The sequence below is a fragment of the Zeus faber genome (genome assembly GCF_960531495.2).
Source record: "Zeus faber genome assembly, chromosome: 16".
In the NCBI taxonomy this organism is placed as follows: domain Eukaryota; kingdom Metazoa; phylum Chordata; class Actinopteri; order Zeiformes; family Zeidae; genus Zeus; species Zeus faber.
In genome coordinates, this window is record NC_137202.1 from 21,557,203 (window position 1) to 21,583,115 (window position 25,913).

Below are 25,913 nucleotides of genomic sequence, written 5' to 3' on the forward strand. Positions count from 1 at the left end.
GCTACAGGCTGTTTTGTGGCTCCAGACAGATTTCCTTTTTAATTTTTTTGCTCAAAAATGTCTCTTTCGATAGTAAAGTTTGCAGACCCCTGCCTTAGGGTCACAACTAAAACTGATACGCTGTGCCAAAACAGCCACTTTTACAGGAGAATGCCGGGTCATTCTGTCGGGGAAAACAGCTCTTTATCCAAAACCAATAACTCCCAGAGCAACTATTGTCATTAACTGAAGAGGTTGAGGTCTTATTTTCACAGCATACAGAAATAGGCTGTTGATGTCATGACCTGTGAATATGATTACGTACCAGGTTACGTTTGTTACCTGGTACCGAATGAAAACAAATTTCCATTTTGGTGAGTTGAGTGAATTTTAACGGTAGAACAGAACAGGACAGGCCTATTGTCGGATGCTTTGCTAGGTTACAGTACCTTACAGTTGGAGACTAATCAACACTACTAGATGTTCACATAATGGTCAATATAAGTATAAGTACATCTCAAGCAATACAATTTCCAATTCAAAATTATTTCAGGGAACTGATGATAAACAGGCAATGTTTGTCTAAGAATGCGACTGGCATGAAACTGGGCATGAAATTGAACCGCGACTGGGTGTCAACTCACCACAGCCTGCCTCAATGCTGAGTGGTGCTGGTTCCTGAAGCACACTAAGTTCCTTAACACACTTAATATGCACTTTTGTCCTTTGCCTGCAGGCACCCTGTTAACCCTATGCTTCATATACATTGCTAGAAACACAGACGGGGCCCTGTATCCTCTGCTAGGACACTTAAACCATGTTTTATTAACAGAAGTTGAACTTGTAGTGTCACATCTTTACCAAGCTGTACCAAGTATGAAAATTTTTCTTTTTTTTCTAGTAAGCATAAATGGTTGCAGCCTATCAGTTGGTGTACTTCCTGCTGCCACTAGAACTCTTGATAACTGTTATTATTTCTATAGATGCACGGATCCACTGTTTTTCAGTTCCGATCCGATTTCGATGCATATGCGGCAATAATGATATTGATTCCGATACCAGAGCTTTTCTTCTTCTTATTATCAATATTATTATTATTATTATTGTTGTTTAGCTATAATCTCTATAATGCTTTATTATTTTTAATATTCAAATATATTCAACATTTTTGCGCTCAAATTTAGTGTGGTGGGGGCAGCATTGGGCACGGTTCCACAACTCCGATCAGAGCGACCTTTTCTCCGAACAAAGCAAATAAAAGCTATAGATGTATTAATTTACTCTATTTCCTGCTGCTGCTGACGCGCCGGTACGTCATGTGTCGCCGCCAACTCAGACCTCGCACACGGTTACCGGGAATATTTCTCTAAACTGTGTTCACTGTGCAACAAACTGGATCAACTTATATTGAACTTTATTCCTCATCGCATGTGGATTGCTTCATTAACACTAGGCAAAACATTTATAAACAATTATTTATAATAAAAATACACAATCGAATGACAATTTCAGCATTTTAGCAAAAGTGTTATTGTTTTAATATTCAAATTCGGACTATTCGGATTTTGTTCCTACAGCTCTACAACACAGCTGAATGCCTTGCCAAACTCCAACTGCCAGTTCCTATTCGTGCTTTGCGCTTTACTGGTCAATTATCCGCCGAGTTGAATTCTGGAAGGTAGATCATTAAATCGGCCAATTAAAATGACGGGTTCATGGTCCAGCACAAGATATGGGTATGGATTTGTATTGGCACGTGGATCGACGTCGTCAGTCCGATATCCAATGAGTATTTGACGTCAGTATCGGCACCCAAAACCGGTATTGCATCAGAACGGTCCCATCTCTAATTATTTCTTTCTTTCTGTATAAGACGGGCCACCTGGCCATGGAGACACTACTTTCTCTGACCTCCAAGAGAGCCGGGGACTGGTTCAAAGAAGAGCTGCGGCTACTGGGAGGCCTTGACCATATTGTGGACAAAGGTGTGTGTGTGTGTGTGTGTCCTCCGTATGAATTTACATTTCACATCGATAAACGTTGATCTGTGCACCACATACTTGCATCGGAGCAGTTGTCTCACATTCCGTGTGTGTGTGTATTCTCCCAGTGAAAGAATGCGTAGAGAACCTGAGCAAAGAGGATGACAAGGAGAACCTGGTGGCATCCTTATGGGGGGCTGAAAGATGCCTGAGAGTGCTCGAGAGTGTAAGTGCTGCTTTGTCAAGTTGGATTCCTCTCTCTCTTTCTCCGAAGTCATGTCTGAGCCGCCGCTCAAGGACGGGCATAATTGGGCGCAGAGCAAAGCAAATTGAATGGCGGCTTTTACCTTTTTTTTTAAACTGGCTTTGTTTAAATATGTTAAACAATAATCTCCTCTACTATGTCATTAATCAAACGTATCCATCACCACCCTACTATTTCTTCCCTCATAAGAGTTTCTTTTTGTCCTTTGCTTTTATGCTCCGTTTAACCCTGTCGATCATCTTTTTTTTTTTTCCTTTTTCTTTTTCATTCCTTCCACCGGCAAAACAGGTGACGGTGCAGAACTCTGAGAACCAGAGTTACTTGATTGCCTACAAAGACTCACAGCTCATCATCTCCTCCGCTAGGTGAGTGCCGTGTGGAGAGCTTGAGTAAGAGCCCAGGATTCTGTGCGTGAATTCCTATGGACACCCATAGGAATCAGCTTGGTAGTGTATTGGTGTGTATTGGCTTATACTTACTATTTGAAGAGGGAACCATCTAAACTGTCCATTTCTAATATCAGAAAAAGGCGGTCCATAAGATCATCTGTATTGGGTGGATTACACTACAGGTCCCGGTATTCCATTTGAAAATGCAACGTCTTTTTGAGGCTTACCCTTGTCTTTGCTCTAAGACGGCAACTTTGTTTTTCTCAAAAGTTCAAATTTGCTGTTTCTTATCAAGTTCTTTAACAAAATATACTTCCAGATTACCACATCAATATCTTATTTACACCATAGAAATTGACTTTACTTAAAATGTATTTTTGTTTTACCCAGTCAGTACAATCTATTTGAGTTTGAATCGATGAAAACCAATAAAAAGTGTACTTTTGGTCACTTCTGAACTTCTGCAATTCTATAGCTGCAGGCAGCAATGCACGGGGTCCAGGTTGGTTGGTGTGGCGAAACAATGTACAAGCCCTATCTGCAATACTGAAGAATTTATTAAGGTTAATGTTATAAGTAACTACAATTCAAGTTGACGTATAACCAAATCAATTATCTGTAATGCAATACACACTTCTGTTATAATGGCAACAAATCTGGCTTTGACTATGAAATATAACGTTTGTCGACCACCATTCATTTGGAACTGCTAATACAAATGTATGTAACTGCAATGGAAGCAGCAAAAATGGGCAAGCATAAGGATCTGAACGACTTTGACAAGGGCCAAATTGTGATGGCTAGACGACTGGGTCAGAGCATCTACAAAACGCCAGGGCTTGTGGGTTGTTCCCAGTATGCAGTGGTTAGTACTTACCAAAGGTGGTCCAAGGAAGGACGAGGTGAACTGGCGATATAGGATCAATTGATGCACGTGGTGAGCCAAGCCCAGCCCGTCTAGTCAGATCCCACTAAAGTGCTACTGTAGCACAAATTTGTGAAAAAGTGAATGCTGCTATGATAGAAAGGTGTCAGAACACACAGTAATAATAATGATAATAATAGCTTTATTTATATAGCACCTTTAAAAGCACATTTTACAGATTGCTTTGACAGGTAAAATAAAATCAGAGTGCTATGACCATGAATTCAAAAGGAAAAGGAACATTAATAAACAGGGATTGAATTAATTCATTCAATTGAAAAAGCCCCTGAATTTAAAAATAAATTAATACAAAATAACAAAAAATAAAAAAGTAAAGAAAGGGGGCGACACCACATAAAAGCAGATCTATAAAATGGGTTTTTGAGTAGTGATTTAAGGAAGTCACTGACTGCCAGCCATATCTCCACAGGCAGGTTGTTCCAAAGCCGAGGGGCCTTGATAGAAAAAGCACCTTTAGTCGTAAGCCTTGACTTTGGAATAGCCAGAAGGGCCCCCCACCTGAGGATCTGAGGCTGTGTATTGGCTCATATGGTACCTACATTTCTGTTATTGTAGCTTGGTTTCAGACCCAGACGTGCTTTAAAAGTGATCAGTAAAATCTTAAAATCGATTCTGAACCGAACAGGAGCCAATGGAGAGAAGCCAGGATTGGGATGATGTGATGTCATTTTTTGGATCCAGTAAGAGGCTGAGCTGCTGTGTTCTTAACTAGTTGGAGGCGGGAGAGTGACCTCTGGTTGATGCCAGAAAGGAGGGAGTTACAGTCATCTAGTCGTGAGGAAAATTAGGGCTTGGATTACTTTTTCCAGGTCGCAGTGTGATATAATTGGTTTGATTCTTGAAATGGTTCTCAGTCGAAGGAAGCAGGACTTGACAATTCTTTTAAGTTGTGGTTTGATTTTTAGGCCTAGAGGAGCTAGGAGTCAAACAGTACTCCCATGTTTCTGGCAACAGACTTCACATTTGAGGACAGAGTGCCAAGGCCACTCTCAATATGACTGGTAGAATTTGGGGGAGTGAACAATATGATTTTTGATTTATAATTATTGACCTGAAGGAAATTCTGTGCCATCCAATAGTTGATATCATTGAGACAATCTACAACAGCAGCTAGGCTGTTTGGGTCACCAGGTCTCAGAGGAATTTATATGTTGTTGTCTGCGTAGCAAGAAAAGAGGCATTGTGTCTTTGGATAATTTGGCCTAGAGGCAGCACATAGATTGAAAATAAAATTGGAGCTAAAATAGAACCTTGCGGTACACCACAGGTATTGTTAGTTGTAGAGGATGTGGAGTTAGCTGTGGTGACTGAAGGTTCTTTCTAAGAGGTAGGAATAAAACCAGCAAAGGGCAGTGTCCTTGATGCCAACCCAGTTGTTAAGACGATCAATTAAAATGGTGCTGCACTTAGATCTTAAAGAATTAAGATTGTGCTTTTCCCCCTGTCAGCTGCTTAAAGGTTATTGTTGGTTTCTTTGAGGTGGGCAGTTTCTGTGCTATGTAAAGTTCCAAAACAAGACTGAAATTTCTCAAAGATATTATTATGACACATAAAAGCTAAAAGCTGGGTTGATACCACCTTCTAAATTGAGAAATGGGCCTAAAATTGTGAAGAACAGGGGGATCAAGGTTTGGTTTCTTTAAAAGAGGATTGATAACAGCATGTTTAAAAGCAGAAGGAAAAAAGCATTTCTCCAGCTTTTTATAATTGATAATAAACTGGGTCCAATTGTGTCAATCACCTCTTTCAGAAATGTGGTGAGGATAATGTCAAGGCTGCAAGTGGTTGATTTCATGCGGGATAGAGTTCAAATAAAAATGACAGTGACAGGTTCAAAATTGCTAAAATAACTGTCAATGCCCCTACTGGCATAACTTGGTCAGGGGGAGTAGTTTGCTTTATTATATTCTCAACTTTATTTGAAAAAAGGTGGGGGGGGGGAAACACCTCACACATCTCTGGTGAGGCCTCAGTAAGATGACAGGGACAGGGACAGGGAAGGGGGTTGGGGGGTGACAGAGTTATCACCTTAAATAAAATTCTGGGCTTGGAATGCTTTGCAACAATCAGGTTAGAGAAGAAAGCTGCTCTTGCTTCTTTAACTGCTCTTTTATAATTAACACAGCGTCTTTCCAGATCTCGTAAAATACCTTTAAAGCACTCTTCTCCCATTTCCGTTTCTTTCTCCTACATTCTCTCTTTAGGTCTTGGGTGGGTTCATTTAGCCAGGGCTGCGACGTTTTATTTGACTTTTTGTCTTTGTGTGGGGCGACATTCCAAGACAGTCAGACAGTGTCATTAAAATGGGGGACGAGCTCCTCTGTGTTAAAATCTCGCTGTCCTAGAGTTAAAAACACTGAAGCGGACAGGGTTGTTGTGATTAATAGTAAATTGGGATAAGACCACACTGAATAAAACCGCTTCATGAGCGCACACACAGACAGTATCTTTTGTCTCAATGTTGTCAGGGCTGAGACCACTGTACAGTACTAAGTCGAGGGTGTGGCCCTTAGAATGTGTCGGTTCTTAAACTGCTTGAGAGAGGTTAAAAGGGTCAAAAACATCCATAACATCACTAACCAAGGTGTGGCTGGGGCAGCAGACATATGTTGAAATCACCCAAAATCTGAATTTTGTCATAATTTGACATAAAATGAGAGAACTCAGCCAACTCGCCTCGCTCGTAGGCCATCTCTCTTGCCCCGCTTTTGCTTTCTTGAAGTTCTGTTCGTTTGTAGTGAGAGCCACTGAGGGCATTGAGCCGTTGCGTCTGTGTGCGCGCCGCCTGAGATGTGCCGTGTCGCACATTGATGACCCAGTGAGTGAATGACGCAGTGACGATCTTTGACTAATCAGTTTTCTGCAATGTTATCACGTGACCTTTTAACAGGAGTGGGGAAAAAAACCCCACATTTTCTAACTCACTCCTTCCACAAATCCAGCCCGGTGTGGATCAAACTTGGACGACAGCGTCTCTGGACTACCTCGAATACAACTATTTATCATTTGTCTCTGTTGGTTCGAAGGTTTTCAGTGCCTGACACTTAAACCACCATTTTGTGCCTTACAAAGACAATTGGGTTCCTGCCCTTCAGGCTGGACCCCTAATAATACTATATGTTTTAGTGTTGGTGTTTAGAAATAATTTTAAACCTTTATTTTTTTTTAACCTCGCTTAACTTTGCCAAGCACTTTGTTACTTGGTGTACACTTTTTAATCCTTAATATGCGCTGTAACCAGTAGCATATTAACATTTAAACAATGTTTTTATATATATTTATTTTTAGTGTGACCTACACTTTCCCCGTAACTGCTGGGAGTAAACGGTCAAACAAATACAGCATATTTAATTTGTGGTGAATCAGCAGATACCTCTTGAGGTTCCTTCATTCCCATTAGCTGCCTTTTCATGCTCTAGTTGTGGTGTTGGTACCGGATCCACCTATATTGCCTTTTTTGTTTTCAGTTGCAATGAATATCCAAAGTTAATTCTCTCCCTAAAACTTCCAATGCTGACTATACCCCGCTTCCATTCCTTTCCTAACAATCAAAAGGATTTGGTTGGAAAGCAAGCACTGCTGTTGTACTACTTTACTCTCGAGCTGGGGCGCTTTCCTGTTTTACCAGTCTGGTCCAGTGTACGAGCCTAAACCAGTTTGATCTTACGCAAGCCAAATTAGTATTTGTTTTTATATTTCTCTTTATATTTGTCATTATTCGATTTTCAGAGAAATTAAAATGTGCACATGGAGTTCGGCTGACGCAACCGAGCAGCGGGTGTAAATCGTGTCAGTTTTATTTTAGTCCCCAAAGTTTCTAAAGTTGATGAAATGTGCCTTAGGGCTTTCACACGCGGTATTCAGTCCATTTGAATGGAAATGTGTTGTTGGGAACTTCCAACAATGAGTGGTTTCCTTCCACAGAGAGGCTGTGAGGCAGGACTCTGGACTTGCCTTTATTTTCGGACAGGTAGCAGACAGACAGCTACCTTCTAATTTTTAGGATAAAGTAATAACATGCAACAAGTGTCATAGCGATTTATCTGTCATACGCATCCTCCTTCAGCCATGTGCGGAAAACGGCTGCTACATTACCCACAACGCAGTGTCTTAAAGCGACAGGCCCTGTCACTATCCCGAGCTACTATCACTAGCCCTGGAATTGTTTAAAAAAATATAGATGCATTTATGTTTTTGCATTTATAAAAATGCAACAGACATAATAGTTATTTTAAATGACCATGTTTAATTTATGTTTATTTAACTACTAAGTTGTTTTCCCCTGGATATTTTCTAATTTCAAGAGATGCTTTTGTTAATATGAGAATGACCTTGGGCGGAATAAGTGCGGATGTCGGGCAGGCTATTCCTCTACGGCTGGCTCGTGGATGGCTGCCCAGCCCCGTACGCCGATCCCTCTATCGGGCCAATGCATGGATCTCAAGCATGTCATTTGTGATTTTGAGGGCCAAATCGATCAAATGCTTGCATAGTCTCCCCTCAATCAGTTGGTCCAACCTCCTTTCCCTCCCTCCATCTTTCTGTTGCTCCATCTCCTTTTCCTGACCTCATTATTTACATTGACTCTCTCCTTCTCTTTCCAGAGGGTTGCAGTGCTGCGAGGATATGATCCAGCGCTACAGCAGGGCGTTGAACAACAGCTCCCTGTCGACCTCGTTGCCCGACGGGGCGCTGCCCCACTGCAGCTTCGGCAACGTGGGCAAAGCCGTGGAGGACTGCATGAGGGCGGTTATCGGGGTGCTGCTCAACCTCACCCACGACAACGGTATGAGACTCCCTGGAAACCGCCACCATCCACTATAAGGAGCTTACTGTTAAAGTCCATGCTGATAGATTTCACCATTCTGCCAGCACGGTTGGGGAACAGGGTTGGACTGGCGACACGATTCAGGCTCACTAACATTAAGGGCCGGCTAGCACAGATATAAGCCATTACTTTTACTGAAAAACATTGACAGCTACCAAATCAGTAAATGAAGAAGCGTTGGTAGCGAATTTCCTCATGTCTCCCTCTCCCTCCATTGGGCAGGCCAATGAGTGTGAGTGGGTGGGTATTGTTTAAAAAATCTTGATACCATATCATGTCATTCAGTTGCGGAAAATGCCACCGCTGCTCCCTATGGAAATGATTTTCACGCAAATACATTTTGAAAGTGTTCAAATTATTGAAATACTTATTACATAACTTTACAAAATTGTACAATGAAGTATTTGCGCAGTGTCATTTTAAACAAATAGCCAGTACAGGAGGAATGATTATAGTGAGGAAAACCTCTTTACGGTTAGTATGGACACCTGACTGGTGTTTTTTGACAGACTTGAAAAATTGTGAAGCTATGAAGTATTGTAGCTACTTGTGAAGTATTGTAGCTGCCGCTGCCGTAGTGAGCTACTCACGTCGTATTAAATAGAAGAACGCTTGTTTTTTTTTTTCTAGAGCTGGGTACAAAAAGGATTGAATAGAGGTAACGTTTGACAAGAGAGGTTTCAATACTACTTGGTATTGGATCGTTTCTGTCGATACCTTTAAAGTATGCTTGGGCAGATTTATGATTAAATCGTCCATCAGCGATCGACTCCATAGATCGCGATTGACATTGATGACAGACTATTGTTTTTCCCTCTGCCAGGGAAAGATTGAGCATTGAAACGGTGTTCGAGCAGTCAACCTAGTTCTGAAACTGAACAGAGAGAGGGAGGGAGACAGAGGGCGGAGGCTCTCCTCCTCTCCGCGCAGACCTGTTGAGTAACTACTGGCTGAGTTGAGGGAGTGTTCTGTTCCGTTCCAAAAAGACGTGTGCTCCTCCACGTTGTTATGGAATTTAATTTATTAAAAACTAGATGCTTTTGTATAAATACTTTACTTGTAAATAATGAATCTGGAACGGGGAGACAGCATTTGCAATATCAAATAACATTCTATGCTCGTGCGTGCCCTTGCTCAAGCCTAACTTTAAGGTGTTGAGTACTAATACCCAGCCCTAGAGTGTGTGTGTGTGTGTGTGTGTGTGTGTGTGTGTGTGTGTGTGTGTCTAAAGAATAGGATGGAAAAGGAGATGAGAAGCATGGATTCACTTCCAAGGTTTAATACAAACTTAAAAGCTACTTTTGGTTTGAAATCATTTAACCACTAGCAGATATGACTTGGATGTATAACCAATTTCTCAATTAGAAACATGCTTCTATGTAGGGCTGAGCAATATATCAATATAATATTGATGTTGTGAATAATACTAGATATGTCCTGGGTTTTGGTTATCGTAATATTGCGATTGACCTTTGAACTTTGATATAGCGACATGTATTCCCCTGCTCTTACAGGCTTCATTACAGTAAATTAAAGCAATTTTCGTAACTTCATAGCTGTTATAATCAACACATCTACCTGCTTGGTCATAATATCCACATTACCAATGATTGTTGCATGCCAGGCTTGGGCAGATTTACGATTCAATTGGTGATCAACTCCATTGATTGCGAAAGTTTACTTTTTTTCATCTGCCAGGAAAATTTTGAGCATTGAAACATGTAAATGCAGTTAATCATGTTATGAAACTGGAGCAGAGACAGGAAGAGGTTCTTACCCTCTCCGCTCAGAGCTGCCGGTGTCGAGCTGTGATTGGATCTCACTACCCCGCTCTATATGGAAACCTTCTGAATTTAATATCGCTAAATATAATATCATCTTCTCGGGAAAGATTTAAATGTATTTTATTTTCTTAGTTTCTTACTTGTATGAAAAATGTAAACCTAAGAATTGGGAACGGAGTTTTATTTAATTATTTTCTATGTTATTTCTCCTGGCGCGCACCATGCACGCGCCACTGAGGTGTAACGCCGCATTGCTGACGTAAAATCGGAAGTGGGGGAGTAATAGTCCAGCATCAGTGTCAGATATATCTGTTCTGTGCCAGTCAAATTTACACGCCCAGTACTGTGCTCATGTACTCGTACTCGTAAAAATGCTCCGATACTCAAACCCGATACCAACGTAATGTAGTTGTGTAGTTGACGCTAAATTTGATTTCTCCGATCACGAATATACTCTCAAGATGATCGCAAGACAATGGTTTAGTCAATCGGTTGGTCAGACTTTGAAGAAAAGAAGAAGAAATCGGAATTAACCAAGAAAATTGCAATTGGTGCATCTGTAGTTGGTAAACATGTTGGGTAACTTCACCAGATGATGCGTTTCAAGGAGTATATCCTCACGAGATAAATAAGTATAAACAGTATAGTCGGCCGTAGTAGCTCGCATACGATGTGAGCCTCGTTACCAGACGCTATGGTGTGAATAACTGATGGAGTCATTTTACTGCAGTAACTCGAACGCCGCAGAGACTCGCAGGTCTCCCTGTTGCTCTCTGTCGCAATGGGACTTAATTTAGTAAAAACTGGATGTTTTTTGTAAATAATAAATCTTGCACTTCTGTAATGGGGAGACTGCAGCGTTCCATTTTTTTTAGCAGTAAATTATCAATAAAGAGATATTTGATTTTGTCAATATCGCCCAGCCCTATTTCTAGGTGTCAAAAAGGAGGTGAGTATTTAAGTTTTGGCCCGGTTTTGTACCCATTTTTCCAACGCCAGTTCGTCCCTTGTAGGGAATATTTTTTTCTTCCCGAGTATCATATCCATACTTGTTTGTTTTTGACGTACAGAGTGGGGAAGCACCAAAACGGGAGAGCAGCAAGAGCTGATAGTGACAGCCCTGAACTGTGTCCTTCGGGTGCCACGCTTCATCCCCCAGGAGCAGCGCTTTGACGTGCGCGTACTGGTAAGTAACCTCTGAAACCAAACGGCGCGGCCCGGCTGCAGCTGGTGTAATTTTCAAACCAAGAAATTAATCTAGAGTGGGAAGTCCCCGGGCAGTTTCCTGTTGCGGGAATCATGTGTAGGGCAGATGATTACACAATCACCTGATCACAATTATTTCAGCAGATCACAATCTTTTTGTGGAATCGACATCAATCATGTTTCCATCCAAATTTAAGTTGAACTTTTAGCCAATGTTGGCAAATTGACAAATCAAAATTTTACATGCAATTTTCATCAGATGGCTCTTTTGCAATAGCTAGATATGTTTTATTACACTATTTTAAGATTCTACTGTGGTAGATGCATTACTGTATATGATATTGTCCACCATTATTTGTCTGACAATGAACTTCATTTCATGATCGTGACATCCCTGCTTGTGGCACAACATAAACCTGTGCCCGCACAGGGCATGTAAATAAAGAGTATCTCCAGATACTCTTTATTTACAATTGTTGTTATTTTCCGTCAGGGTCTGGGCTTGCTCATCAACCTTGTGGAATACAGCGCCAGGAACCGCCACTGTCTAGTGGACATTGACTACAGTCTCGTGGACGCCGGGCTGGAAGACAGCCTGCTTCAGCCGCTCGACGCGGCTCAAGCAGCGGGCGACGCGGCTCAAGCAGCGGACGACGCTCAGGGAGTCGGCGCTGATCAGCCCGTGTCCTCTGGCGCGCTGGCCGCACTGGTGAAGGTAGGACTCCTCTAGACCTCATTAGGGATGGAGAAAGATGGCAGGGCCGAGCGATATTGGCCGAAGCCAATGTCACATTACGCTTCTACGAATACCTTGTGCGATATTTCTGGGGCGACTACTGGTGCTCTCGTATCTGACAAACAATTGTGTAGTAATGTGGATATTTTCAACAAACAGGTAGAGGCATTCATTAGAACAGTCTGTAGTCATTAGACGGCCAGAAAAGGGCGTAACTTTATTGTAATGCAGCCTTAAAGACAATCACAGTATTATTATAACCAAAATCCCAGATGATATCTAGTCTCATGTCACAATATCGATATTATAACACGTCCAACCCCATAGATAAAAATATATAGATACAATGGCAAAGGAAGAGTATGAGCAGTCATTCTTAACCTTCTTCATATCAAGGACCCTCAATTTCAGTTTGATTCGCATTAAACCATGGACCACATTTAATAATATTTTGTCTCTGGGACTGCAATCGATTTTTTTTTTAATGTTACGTCTGATTTAGTCCAAACTTCCACACCTTTCTGTGCAGTAGTGAGGGAGATAACATTGAAACTAGGATCAAAACAATCATTATTGTACATTCCCTCATAGTGAAGTTTAGGGGTGCGACGGATCACAAAACTCTCGGTTCGGATCGCATCAGGGTTTTGAGTCACGGATCGGATCATTTTTCGGATCGGCAAAAAAAAAAAAGAAGAAAATACATGACTTTACTTTCCATTGATTCTGTGAAACACCAAAGAAAGGACCTTTTCCCAGCGGTCTTAAATGTAAACAACATTCAAGATGTCCAATGTTTAAATATAATCTTAAAATGTATAAAATATTCAATACTTAATTGTTAAATTTCAGTACAATGTGAGACACGCATGGTACCTTCTTCCTTTAAACATGGTAGTGAATGAAAAACATATGATTAGATCAGCCAACAGTTACTGAATATAATTCCAGTAAGTAACCAGGATCACGCTCAATTTCGCACGTTTATAACAAACTCAATTTCATGAAAATCAGTTCAGAATGAAGCGAGTTACAGTCAGTTTTGTAGAGAACGTCTGCATCTCTCAATACACATTGTATTTTGCGGATCCTGACCGCTCCAATATGGCCAATGCGCAGACGCATAGCTGCGACATACAGCAGCGGCCAATGAGGAACCTACGTTTCTATATCCATGATCCCTCCCCTAGCTGCCATGGCTCATTCTCTAGCGCAACGTGTCGCAAACCAGTCACTGTGTTTCAGTGTAAAACAGCAACTTATGTCTCGTCTCTTCTATTCCCTGCAGCTCTGCATTGAGATTCAGGGAATTATTACTTTAAAAAGTCATTACCGCAGAAAAACTATATTTCACTTACATTTTTCAATTTATTGACAGTTCACATCCCACCCGGACCGTGGGTGGGGATCCGTACGGATCAGGGATCAACTGTGTTCCGTGACACCGCTGGTGGAGTTGTAACTATTAGTCACTTTGAAGGGTTCCTGAGGGTTCCCCGCGCCTCAGCTTGAGAACCACTGATCTACATGAACAGTGTCTCACACAGTCCTGTCTGTTTGTATTTGTCAGTGTGTGGGTGGTCTTTGGTGGCACACAGGATTCAATACCAACAAAGACTGTTTGGAGGAACGAAAGGAAGATGTAATGACATTTCAATGCAAAACGTAATAATTTTAGGTTCTGCTGTGCGTGGCACACGCCCCGCGGCCATGTTCCCCTGCGCCATCATGGGACCAGCAGATTCTGCGTCTGCGCTCGGTCCCTGACCTTGCCTGAAGGAATGTTTGGGCTGACTTGTTTGTTGGCTCCAGTTCTTTAGTCCCTTTGAATTATTGAATAGCTGCAGCAGAACTCAATTTGGAGGATAAGTTCCTTAATGGGACGTGACATCCGTCTGCCGCCCCTCCTCCCAGTTCTTCTTGGAGCGCGAGCAGGCCGCCGTCCTTGCCGAGGCCAAGACCGACGACCTCATCAGCGAGGCGCCCAAGCCGGCGCTGGACCAGAGCGGCGAGTGGCAGGAGACCTCCGGGGAGATCCAGTGGGTGGCGGCCGAGCCCAACGCCGCTGCCGCCGCCGAGCAGAAGGAGCCCGAGAAGAAGGAGGAGGAAGACGAGGAGCTGGACCTAAATAAAGGTGGTGACTCAAATGCTTACCCTGGTTATTTGGCAGAGTTGGGGGGGCGGATTGTAGTGGTGCACGGTGCGAAAGGCAATAACGGTGTAAGGCAAGGATAAAATATGTCACCTGTACCCCATTAATTCCTCACTGCCTTTCGTTTCATACGCATTTTGGGAGCACAGATACTTAAAAAAAAAAATCAATTTAGACAATTTTCAGCTCCACTAAGACTGGAAAGTTACGTCTAAAGCTGCACATATAAACTAACATACAAATATGAGGACCTGGGTTTTTTTTTTTTTCCGAAGTAGAAATATATACTTTCTTGATTTTATTAATTGTTTTTTCAATGTCGACCTAAAGAATTCTGCAGGCTCCTTGCACATACAAGGACAGTCGTGTCATTCAGCAGATAATGAGCTCCGTTTGCATCCCTATGGATTATGTAAATCTGTGGGTTCTCTCTTGCAAGTAGTTTTATAAGTTTAGAGGAGTTTTGTCGTACAACCCCCCCCCCGTTTTAATTTGTTAAATCTTTCTCTTATCATGTAGCGCTGCAGCATGCTGGCAAGCATATGGAGGACAGCATTGTAGCGTCTTACACTGCCCTGCTGCTGGGGTGCCTCTGCCAAGGCAGCCAGGTGGGACTACAACACACACACACACACACACACACACACACACACACACACACACACACACACACACACACACACACACACACACACACACACACACACACACACACACACACACACACACACACACACACACACACACACGCACGCACAGTCTTCTGTATCATCTTGGGTTTCCCTGTACCAGACCTTTGTAATATCTGTAATCCTCAACATAGTCCTCATATCATAATGCTCCATATGTTGCCTGTCTTGATATTGCTTGATGGCAGTCGTGCCAAAATTATCAAAAGGCCTGTAAATCTTTTTCCTACCTCTGAAAACATGACTCGCCTTCCCACTTATGTGCCTCTCTCTGATTCTTTCCACCAGGTTAATGTGACTACTGTGAGGGAGAACCTGCCCAAAGGGGATTTCTCCATTATGACGGAAATGCTGAAGAAGTTCTTGAACTTTATGAACCTCACTGTGAGTGCACCGTTCAAATATGTCTCTAGCTGTTGTTTCTGAAATTGTATCGGTAGGTAATCAAGCCTCGCGTTGATTATGACTGCACCAAATCAGCTTTTTTTCTTTTCTGGTGGGCGCCTAGAAAAATGTTCCATTTGTTCCAAACAATTCCAGCAGTCTTAACAGTCCAAACACTATTTGTACCGTTTTACATCACAGCCCTTTCAACACTGCGCTGTCAGATTAATTGCAATGCACAGGACATGAAATGTTATAAATGTCTGTTTTTTCATCAGGGAAAGCACGGAGAAGTACATGATGCATGGCGTGGTTTTTAAAGGCCATTATATATGAAGTCTCTGATTATTGCGCCCTCCTAAATGTCTCTGCCACGGTGTGTAATAAGTGACACAGCCTATGAGGTGCCACTCACATATTGTTATTGCCCTCATTGTGAGGCCAAGACATCAGTCTCTGTGTTATTTAAATCCCAAATCTAATTCCAATACTTTTGTCCTGCCAACAAATATTTAAAGTAAAGACTACACAATAATTATGCCTAAGCATGCGTCATCTCGTATTAATATGCCTTAGATCATGTAAAAAACAAAACAAAAAAAACAGTAAGTGTTACAGTTACAATTACGTTCAATACATTTAAATTCCAAATCGTTTTCTAGAAAGGCACTTATCTTTGAGACCCACAGCCAAAATGTCCCCGTTCCCCCTTAGGTACAGATCTCAAACCAGTCCTCCTCAATGAGATGTTTTTGTTCTTTTTCTCTTTCCACACACAGTGTGCGATGGGTACCACGGGACAGAAGTCCATCTCTCGGGTCATCGACTACCTAGAGCATTGTTAACAGACACACACACACACACACACACACATACACATACACACACAGACACACACACACACACTCTCATGACTGCACAATAGGGGAGGGGAATCCTTCCAAAAGCTGCACCCCTCCCTCCCGCCCTGAAAGGAGCCACGGTCTGGGGCCATCGCTGTCCAGTTTCCCTTTAGATTTCTGCTTTTCATCACACGGATTTGTGGATCCTCCTGCAGGGGCAAATGGTGGTGCACACGCTCACACACCACCCACTAGCGGCAGCATCGGGAGCGCAGCCTGAACCAAAGCCATGCTGTCGACGACGACGACGACGAATCTCTCTCAATTCCATTTAATTTATTCTTCATAATAACTCCTTCATGTCCATGGGAAGTTCTAAAGTTCTGATCAGATCACCAAGAGTTAGTTTGGACGACAAATGGGACAACATGTTGCCGGTTTCTCGCTATCTATCCGGATCGTACACTCCAGACTAAAGATGGATTCATTCGCGGTCCAATTTGGACCTTGTGCTTAAGGTTTGTATAAGAGTAAGGCCGGGTGAACATTACATTTTAGCCAGAGCCCCAGGCTCCAAAGAGTTATTAAATCGACGGGGGGGGAAAAATTGTCGTTGTAATATTGCAACAAGCAAGGTCTGAGATCAGTTAGAGATTGGTCACGCTGGTTTACGAGCTCCAAATATGTTTTATTGAAATGTCAATGAAATTTGGACTGCGTGGGCTTGAATACGTCGGGTGTGAGAGGTAAGAACCAGGACTATTCTTTGAGAATAGAATTGTGAAGTACGAGCAGATGGAGACTCTATGATAATCAAATACCGTAGCCTGCGCCCTCCCTCTAATCCGAAGTGTGTACAATCTGAGCGCTCGCCCTTGTAACCTGTGACAAAACCACGTCATGTCCACCCGGCCTGAGTGACCCCAAAGTGTCCGTGTCCACTCCTCACCGTGCGAGGATGCTTACCTAAAGTACGAATTAGTGTCCTACAGAATTATTAGCGCATTGCTAAATATTTGCAAACAAGGCTATAATAACATCTTTGTTGTACTTCCCTTGATCTCAGACTTTTAAGAGACATGAGAAGAAATACGACAGAAATGTAATCTGTAATCAAAAAAAGTCCATATGAAAATTAAAAACAAATATATTGTCATAGTCAACTTTTTATAAAATGCTAATTTTATCCAGCATTCTTTTACTCATATTAATTGATGGCGTCCATAATTCTGGAGGGCACTCTGACTCAAATTCCATTCATCATTTTAATCTCTTCATCCACATGAAGCCGGTTTGAAAACATCACCCGTGTTCACGGGTCACAAAACAACCATGCCACTCCATGTCAATCTGTTTGGAATATTTCATGTATTCATCAAATTAGCAATATTTTAATAATTGGTTTGATGGTTGACAACGGAAAGAATTTTTAAGCTGTTTTTTATTTTCTTCCTTATGCTCTGATTGTGGACATTTATTTTTACCGTATGATTTAGCAAACATGAAATGAAAGGGTTTGTAGGTATTTTGGTTTAGGCGATTTTTTGTTTGATTTCTTTCGAAATTCTTCGAATTTAGTTTATTTGAAATGAGAGTGTCCGGATGACCTGTCAAGATTTTATTTTACTGATAGTCGAACTTGAAATGCTTATGGATATTTGAATGTTATACTACTTTTTCCATTATCGGTTTGAAAATATTTTTCCCGAATATTTAAATTTTGAATCAGTTAAGCATTATGTAATTATCAGTTTTGCCTTTTTATGTCATAGATTACTCAAGAAACGGAGGTTTGTCTCACTTATAGCAGTGGCATTGTTTTTGTGTGTGTTTTGGGTGGGGGGGGTCATTTAGTTTGAACTCTTTGTAAACCTCTAAAGTCCGTCTGACGCTCACATTCTAGGCTTTTCTAGTCTTCCCCCTGTGACACAGTTCAGCTCGGTAGCTGGGAATTCATCAGCTGCGGGCAAATTTTTACTTTGGACCGACACCCATGTGGGACGGGTTAAAATTTTCATTTTGAATTTCCAGAATAGAAAGTCTTCAGGGCGGTTTCGCGTACACAGATCAGGCCTCATGTCGGACTAAAATGGTTCTCAGTCACGGTTTAAAATAGTCTCAGACTTTGCCCTGGTCCGGATTTAGACAAATCAGATTTCCAGAAGGGAGATTAGATCTGATCCAGGTCTAAATGAAGGCTAAAATGAAACCTGACCAGCGGCAGGTTTATCTTTGGCCTCCAGGTCCATCTGGACAAAGACCAGGCAGAAGGAGCCGACTAGTCCTTCATGACTTTGGTCTCGGACTTCCAAGTCTAGAACAAATTAAACAGTTATTAGTTAAAGCAACGGCTCAGAAAGGCGTTTTTAAATTCTGGATTTGAGTAGGATTCGTTTTGTCTGGATTTAGATTAACCCCCGTCTGTGAAACCGCCCTTTAGAGGTTCCTGCTCTGAAGGGCCCATGCAGGCGGCACATTGAGTTTCAGCCGGATTACTTGAGTCGTCTGAGCGTTCTCCTGATTTAGGTGTCATCAATGCCATCTGAAAAAGCGCAGGCAGCATTGTTTTAACATGGAAGTGCTTGAAAGAAATGCAGAAAATTTCAAATGTGTGACGTGTAGTTGTCGGCGGGACCAGGAGACAATTTGAAGCGTTTTCCAAAATGCAAAAAAAAAAATAGTAAAAAAAATAGAATAAAAAGAAAGGTCGTAAACGGGCTGGAACTCAGTTTGACACCTGCGTGCTCCTTTACAAGTTCGTTTCAAGGGCACAGCTGCTTTTGAAATGCTTGACGTCTGCCCACTCGAGGCTGTGTTCCCCTCCACAGACCATGTGTTTCATTGTCCATCTCTCCCGTTATGTGTCCCAACCTTTCCAGTCACCTTCGTCCATGGACTCTGGTTAAAAAAAACAAAAAACAAAACAACAAAAAAAAACACAACAAAAAAAACAACCTACTGATTGAATGACAGCCATACCTACGATAAGCAGATGCCTTTAGTTATATCTGGTTTTGTAGTGCTGAATCGAACACGACTGCACCATTTTACTGTAAATGAATTACTTTGCAAAGTCTGGTCTCAAACGGAATATTAGAATGTAAATACTCCTGTACATATCGTTAAGCGGATGTTTGAAATGCTTAGACTACCTTTTCTTTATTTCTTTTCTTTTTTTTTTTTTTTGTTGTTTTCCCTTTTCTTTTCTTTTTTTTCTTCCTGGAAGCTGATATTTTTTATTTTATACAATATTTCCCAGTTCACCATTTGGATGAAAAAGAAAAATCCCCCACAAAAAAAAGAAAACATTTTTAAAACCCCTGCAGAACGACGGAAGGGAAAAAAACAAGTTTGTAATGGTTTCAATGGCATTGTCTTTGGTTATGTGTAAATATACGTGAAAACGGGAAAAAAAAAAAAAAGTTGCTACTTTTAAGTTCGGCCCCCCCATGTGTGACTTCCTTCTTCCTCGGTTTGAAATGGAGAGTGTCGTGTTGTTGATGTGGAGTTTCCTTGACTCCGCAGGCCACCGGGGGGGGCTGAACCAGCTCCCCATCCAACAGAAGACGTTCTCGTGAAGCTGCAGAACGCCTCCCACATGGACTGGTATTTGTGTGCTTATGTGGCCACAGTCGCCGCATCCTCCATCTTCTTTATCCTTCTCCATCTCTGCATTTCTTCCAGTGAGACCCGCTCCCCTCAAGTCCTCGGTGGCGACGGTCTGTGGGCTTTGCCATTCCAGCCGAGCACCCCCGGTCAGCGGCGTTGCCGATAATAGGACCCATATCTAGAAAATGAGCCGACTTCCCAAAGGCCAGCCATTGCCAGGGCTCTTCCGTTCCCTTCCTCTGTACGATGAAAAATTAGGGTAGGTGTTAAATACCAAAAGAATGTCAAATGTGAAACCCCTTGCGGGTGTGTTACACCGGGTCCTCCTCTCATATTCCTCTTGACTGGCGGAGTACGCCAAAGGTCTGTCTCTTCTCTCTTCGACAAAGGCCAAAGGTCAGCCGGGATTTGCGATAGGCTAATTGGAATTGATGCGGCGCGCTGAGCAGCGCACGAGGGATTATCGCTGTTTCCCTGCCTGTCGATCACAGACCTCGGCCAAGCATAAATGGCTTAAGGGAAGGAGCCGCCATGCACGGTTTTCTATGGCAACGTCGAAAAACTCATATTTCCTGCTACCCTGGACAACCGTCCTGTCTTTGTGCGTTTTGAAGTTTTCCTACAGTGAGACCTTTTTACCACTAGGTGGTGTGAGCACTCAGCCCCTAAACACTAATCGTGTGTGTGTGTGTGTGTTGCACACTCGAGAATCCTCTCTTTCACTCCACCGATCTCCCCCCCAGCCCTTAAAAGTGGTGTCTGTGGAGTAAAATCACCGCCATCTGACTGCAGCGCTATACACACCAGTCAATACTTTTATTGAAATTGTTGTTTATTTGTTGACCATTACCGCCATTATTCAGCCACATCCAAATGTGCATCACACGGCTGCACCTTCGCCCGGCGACTAACAAGCTTGGTGAGGCGATGGGTGTGCGGTTGTTTCGTCGAGGTCTGAAAAGACACTCCTGCCCCCTCCCTCCCCCCCCCACTGCGAGCCACGCTATTATATTGAAATAACTTTTTTATTTTTTTAAATTTTTTTTTGTTACACTGGTTGTTTCAAATTGGAAGTCTGATCCGGAGGCTCTGCTTAAAATAAATAAATAAATAAATAAATAAATAAATAAATAAATAAATAAAACGGACGTGGAAACCCGCTCTGTAAAGACTGGATATCACAGGACACATGGCGGAAAACAGCAGAATGAAACGAAACAAAAAAAAAAGGTATTACAGTAAATGCCGCTTCTCCCTCATGTGCCGAGAAAGAATTAAGAGTCGACACGTGAAGAGTACCGTAAAGAAAGGATGAAAATGCCTCGTGATGGAATCAGTGAATTTTTTTTTTTTTTTTGTTTGTACAATGATTATCTTTAATTGCGAACAATTGATCGGAACTATGCGCAATTCCCCGGGAAGCGGACCGATCAACATGATCTGTCCCACCTTTCACTCTTTACTCTCACAACTACACTCGGCAACGTAAGGGGAGAACAGTGTAAAAGACACACCACGAGAAAACCCTGCACACACACACACACACACAGACACACACCTCTGCACACATGAATGTATGTGCAACTAGCTCTCATTGTCGAATCCCAGTCCCTTTAAATGATTGAACAGCGGGGCTGAAGCGCCTGTAGAGCCAGCCCCGGCTGGACTCCCGGTATGTGTGTGCGTGTGCGTGACTGGCACTCCTAACATCCAAAGACGGGGGTGGAGCGCTGAAGAGCTGCTGCTGCCAGAACCACATTCTCTGGGAGGATTTTGAGGGAAAGTGAAGTCTTGCTGCCGTCGAGGTGCCTTTCTCTCCTGTCATCAGCATTATCCGGCCTTGATCTGAGACGGTTGTTCGGCCTTGGCGCCCTCCTCCCCTTTGAGCCTTCACGGAAGACTCCGGATTGTTCGGCGCAGGTGTGGTTCGCCTTGGTAAGCAGGCTCCGTGACCCCAAGTTAAAGTTCATCAAGACGTGCAGATCCAGAACTGTAGAGGCCAGAAATCAGTGGCAGGATTTCTTTTTTTTTTTTTTGGTCTTCAGAAGGTCACCGTGGTCTTTGAAAAAGATGGCAAATTTTACACAGCGTGCCCTGAAGGTTGTTCCGAAAAGGCTGCAGGAGGCTGGGTTTGATCTAATTTAAAGAATCTCTCTATACTGTGGGTTCTGTGTGGATCAATGCAGCGTGGAGGGAGTAGATGTGTGATGTTTGGAAGGTTTGCTGTTGGCCCTGACTTTACCATAGGCAAAGGCAATTTGCCCGTGTAGGCAAATACACAAATCAGCCACGACATTAAAGTCACCACTAATATTGTGAAGCTCCCCCTCGTGCTGCCAAAACAGCTCTGACCAGTCGATGGACTCCACAAGACCTCTTAAGGTGTCCTGTGGTGTGTGGCACAAGACGTTAGCAGTGGATACTATAGTCCTGGAAGTTGCGAGGTGGGGCCCCCATGAATCAGACCCTAATCCCAGCCATCATTGATGTAGAGGAAAACATGATTCTGTATAATTAAACTGTCTATTTATATTTGTATATATAAGCAGAACATTCACTGAGCTCCGAGATACAGTCTGGGATAAATCAAGTAGAGCATTGTACCTTTAGGGTTGTAATGGCTTGTCACACTGACGGTGCCCTCCGAATCCACGGTCATTGATACCCTGGCAGGTACAAAAAGAAACAAACAGGTGCGATGCTGTACTCGATGCTCCAAGATTGGAACATCTCTTACCATCTCCTGAAGAAAGAAAATGCAATTTGAGTGAAATGGAACCCTTGTCCTCGAGTCTTTATAGACTGGAGCACCTCTATTACTGGGGTGCTCCATGGTGCGCTCTGTTGTCCTTGGTTCAGACTAGTCCACCGAATGTGGTCAGCTACTAGAACGCCACGAAATGAAACCCGGTCCAACCACTCAAACTCATTAAATATAACCCCTCAGATGATAGCTCTGAAGTTTCAACTCAGAAAATCTTTCAAAAAAACATCAGGACAAGAAATCTGAATGTTAAATTGACGCTGGAAGGCAGAACCCCCATGACCTCCTTGACATTAAGAATGGCCGTCTCAAGGAAGCTGTCTGACAATGCAGCAGTGAGTTGAATCAGTGCACTCATTATGGATGAGTGTCTTTTAACCCCTTTAAAGAAGCTTCCCAGAGCTTTTTCCATTGAGCTACTTGCTGACCAAAGACGATGGAAACGCCTTCACTTGACCTCCTCCACATCACTCCCATGGAGCAGATACACTAGAAGGTGTGTGTGTGTGTGTGTGTGTGTGTGTGTGTGTGTGTGTGTGTGTGTGTGTGTGTGTGTGTGTGTGTGTGTGTGTGTGTGAGAGATATCACACAGACTGCTCCTCTTAAGTCTGCTTCTATTTTGCATATCAACCCAAAACAAATCTGTTATTTTACATACGGTTTTATAAAATGTCGTCCATCCGACCTCATTGACTAAAGCTCGGGGGCTCCTTCCTGCCGCCGGATGGGCTTCACGTAAAACTGAAATTCAACCCAATTGTTTTTATTGGTACTCCTCCTGTGCCTGTGTGTGTGTGTGTGTGTGTGTGTGTGTGTGTGTGTGTGTGTGTGTGTGTGTGTGTGTGTGTGTGTGTGTGTGTGTGTGTGTGTGTGTGTGTGTGTGTGTGTGTGTGTGTGTGTGTGTTCACACAGACTCGATCCCAGTAAAACCTTTATGAAAAGCTCAATATTTGTTCAAATTGTCGACCATTACTGCCATTATTCAGCAAAGCTTCAGCTTGTTCGGGGTCCACACGGCTGAAACCCTCACAAGCTTGGTGAAGCAATCTGTTGCCGGTTGTTTCATCAAGGTCTGAAAAGGAGCTATTATTTTGAAATTACTTATTTTCTTAAAAAAAAAATTTCTCAGGTTTTGAAATTGGAAGTCTCATATGTAGGCTTTATTAAAAAAAAAAAAAAAACAGGTGTTAAAACCCACTCTGTAAAGACCTGATATCACAGATCCATCCAATGGAACACATGGCGGAAAACAGCAGAATGAAACAAAAAAAACAATAGCAATATGCCGCTTTTCCCTTATGAGCCGAGAAAGATTTAAAGTCGGCAAGTGAAGAGTACCGTAAAGAAAGGATGAAACTGAGTCACTGAGTGTATTTGTTTGTTTTGTACAAGGGCAAAATAATTATCTTTAATTGCAAACAGTTGATCAAAACTATGCAGAGTTCCTTGGGAAGCGGACTGATCAGCATGGTCTGCTCCAGCTTTCACTCTTTACTCTGACAACTGCGCTCGGCAATGTCAGGGGAGAACAGGGTAAAAGACACACCACGAGAAAACCCTGTATTCAGCATGCGCACCCAAAATGCTCAGACATGTCTCTCTTTTTAACACGAAAGCCAATTAAGAGAATTTCAAGTTTGGAGAACCGGGCCGTGCGCGCAACGGTTCACGAGAGAAACGGCTTTGAGTCGTCCACTTGAGGCCTGGACAAGCTCTACAGGGGAGTAGCTTGGGAGAGGCTCACTGATCAACGCCTTTGTACCCGCACGAGTCGACTCCTGAAAGACGGATATGAGAAAAGTCGTGCCCGTCACGCTCCTGCCCCGAATCTTACTCTGGACAACACTCCACCAGACCAGGGTCTGCGGGGCAGGAGGGGTGCGAGTGATTTGGGTTCCACATGCTTGGAGGACTCGCACACTGAGGTTTCTGGGGGTGGTGGGGCGCTGGTTGGTTGGTTGGTGTGGGGGTGTGGTTGGCCGGGGGGAGACCGGGTTGGCCCCCTGCCGGCTGGGTTTGGGTCTTGCCGGCTTGCGCCTGGTGAGGGTGGCCGCTGGCGTGCTGCGGCGAGCGCCGTGGGATGCCTCCCGCCTGGCCTGCCGCCCGCAGAGCCTCGCTCTGTCAGCGCGGGGCCTGGCTCCGGGCCTGCGCTCTGTGCCTGGCGTCCGCGGCGCGGGTTCCGCTGCTTGGAGGCGCTACGGTATGGAGCTGACCCCATAAACCGGAACTAATTGGGATAAGTCACGTGCATTCACCGGTGGACACAGTCACACACACACACACACACACACACACACACACACACACACACACACACACACACACACACAAATTGGCATTCCTTCTAGCACAGGAATCATCACAGGCAAACACCACCAGCATCTGCCTCAAACACCACTGAACACTCTCCAGAATACATTCTTCTCCCTCTCTCTCATTTACTGCCAAAACTTCCATAATTGCCCTCCCAATTTTCCTCGACTTCATCATGTTTTGTCAAATACACGACGTCGGATGTTTCTATGTTTACATTTTGTCGAGGACATATCCGTGTTTGTCTCTATGTTTATCCGGGGGGTCTTGTAAAAAAAAAAAAATCCCACAGGTCGTCCACAGGACAGGGTTTACTGCAAGCGGTTCATGACGATTATAATGAAGAGCGGCATTGCAGGTGAGAAGTTGAACTCCCCTTGCAGATAAACTCTCGCCTTGGATGCAATTGCACAAAAACCCTTTGTGTTGTGTGCCCAGCCGGCTGACAGCACACGTTTTTGGGCAGTTAGAATCAGAGCTTTAACTGCTTCAGCGCTCAAGAGAGAGAAAGCGAGAGAGAGAGATGCTGGAGGGGGGGGTTATAACGTAATCAATGCGAACGCCTCAAAGAGATGCTGGAAACCGACCTCCTCCACCAACACTCACGACCCCCAGTATAACCCTTCCTCCTCTCTTCAAGAGGCTTGCATTGAACTGAACACCCCCCCCCCCCCCCCCCACACACACACGTTCTGGAGGGCGCTAATTTCCTCCGAGCTATGGCCCTTGCCCCGGGGCACTTGGTAAAGAAAGCACATATTTGCATTTGGTTCTCTCCGGTGGCGCTCGGTGCGTGTGATGCGTTCATCCCCCCCCCCCCCCCGAGCGCCGGGGGTGTTAAGTCTCTGAACCGAGCTTGGAGCCCCCCCCCACTCCCCTGGCCAGCGATCGCCCTCGACCTGCTCCCCGATGCTGAGGTACGCCAGGTGTTATTCCCAGTGCACCATTAAAATCACACCCTGAGGAGGACACCGAGGCCGTATTTATCTCAGCCTACGTTGAGTGTGTATCGACACGAGGCGCCCCCTGCCGAAATCAAAGAAAT

At 43.4% G+C, this 25,913-nt stretch overlaps 1 protein-coding gene across 1 annotated transcript in view; it reads left to right on the forward strand.

The window, feature by feature from the left end:
- Positions 1 to 19,618, forward strand: part of wapla (WAPL cohesin release factor a) — a 35,776-nt gene extending 16,158 nt beyond the window's left edge. Inside the window, exons 11-20 of the mRNA XM_080016774.1 lie at positions 1,853 to 1,964; positions 2,090 to 2,187; positions 2,515 to 2,591; positions 8,166 to 8,347; positions 11,244 to 11,359; positions 11,873 to 12,094; positions 14,030 to 14,249; positions 14,787 to 14,875; positions 15,245 to 15,340; positions 16,120 to 19,618. Coding sequence (XP_079872900.1) covers positions 1,853 to 1,964; positions 2,090 to 2,187; positions 2,515 to 2,591; positions 8,166 to 8,347; positions 11,244 to 11,359; positions 11,873 to 12,094; positions 14,030 to 14,249; positions 14,787 to 14,875; positions 15,245 to 15,340; positions 16,120 to 16,185 — 1,278 coding nt within the window. The 3' untranslated portion in view covers positions 16,186 to 19,618. The remainder of the gene's footprint in view (positions 1 to 1,852; positions 1,965 to 2,089; positions 2,188 to 2,514; positions 2,592 to 8,165; positions 8,348 to 11,243; positions 11,360 to 11,872; positions 12,095 to 14,029; positions 14,250 to 14,786; positions 14,876 to 15,244; positions 15,341 to 16,119) is intronic.
- Positions 19,619 to 25,913: the final 6,295 nt, after the last annotated feature.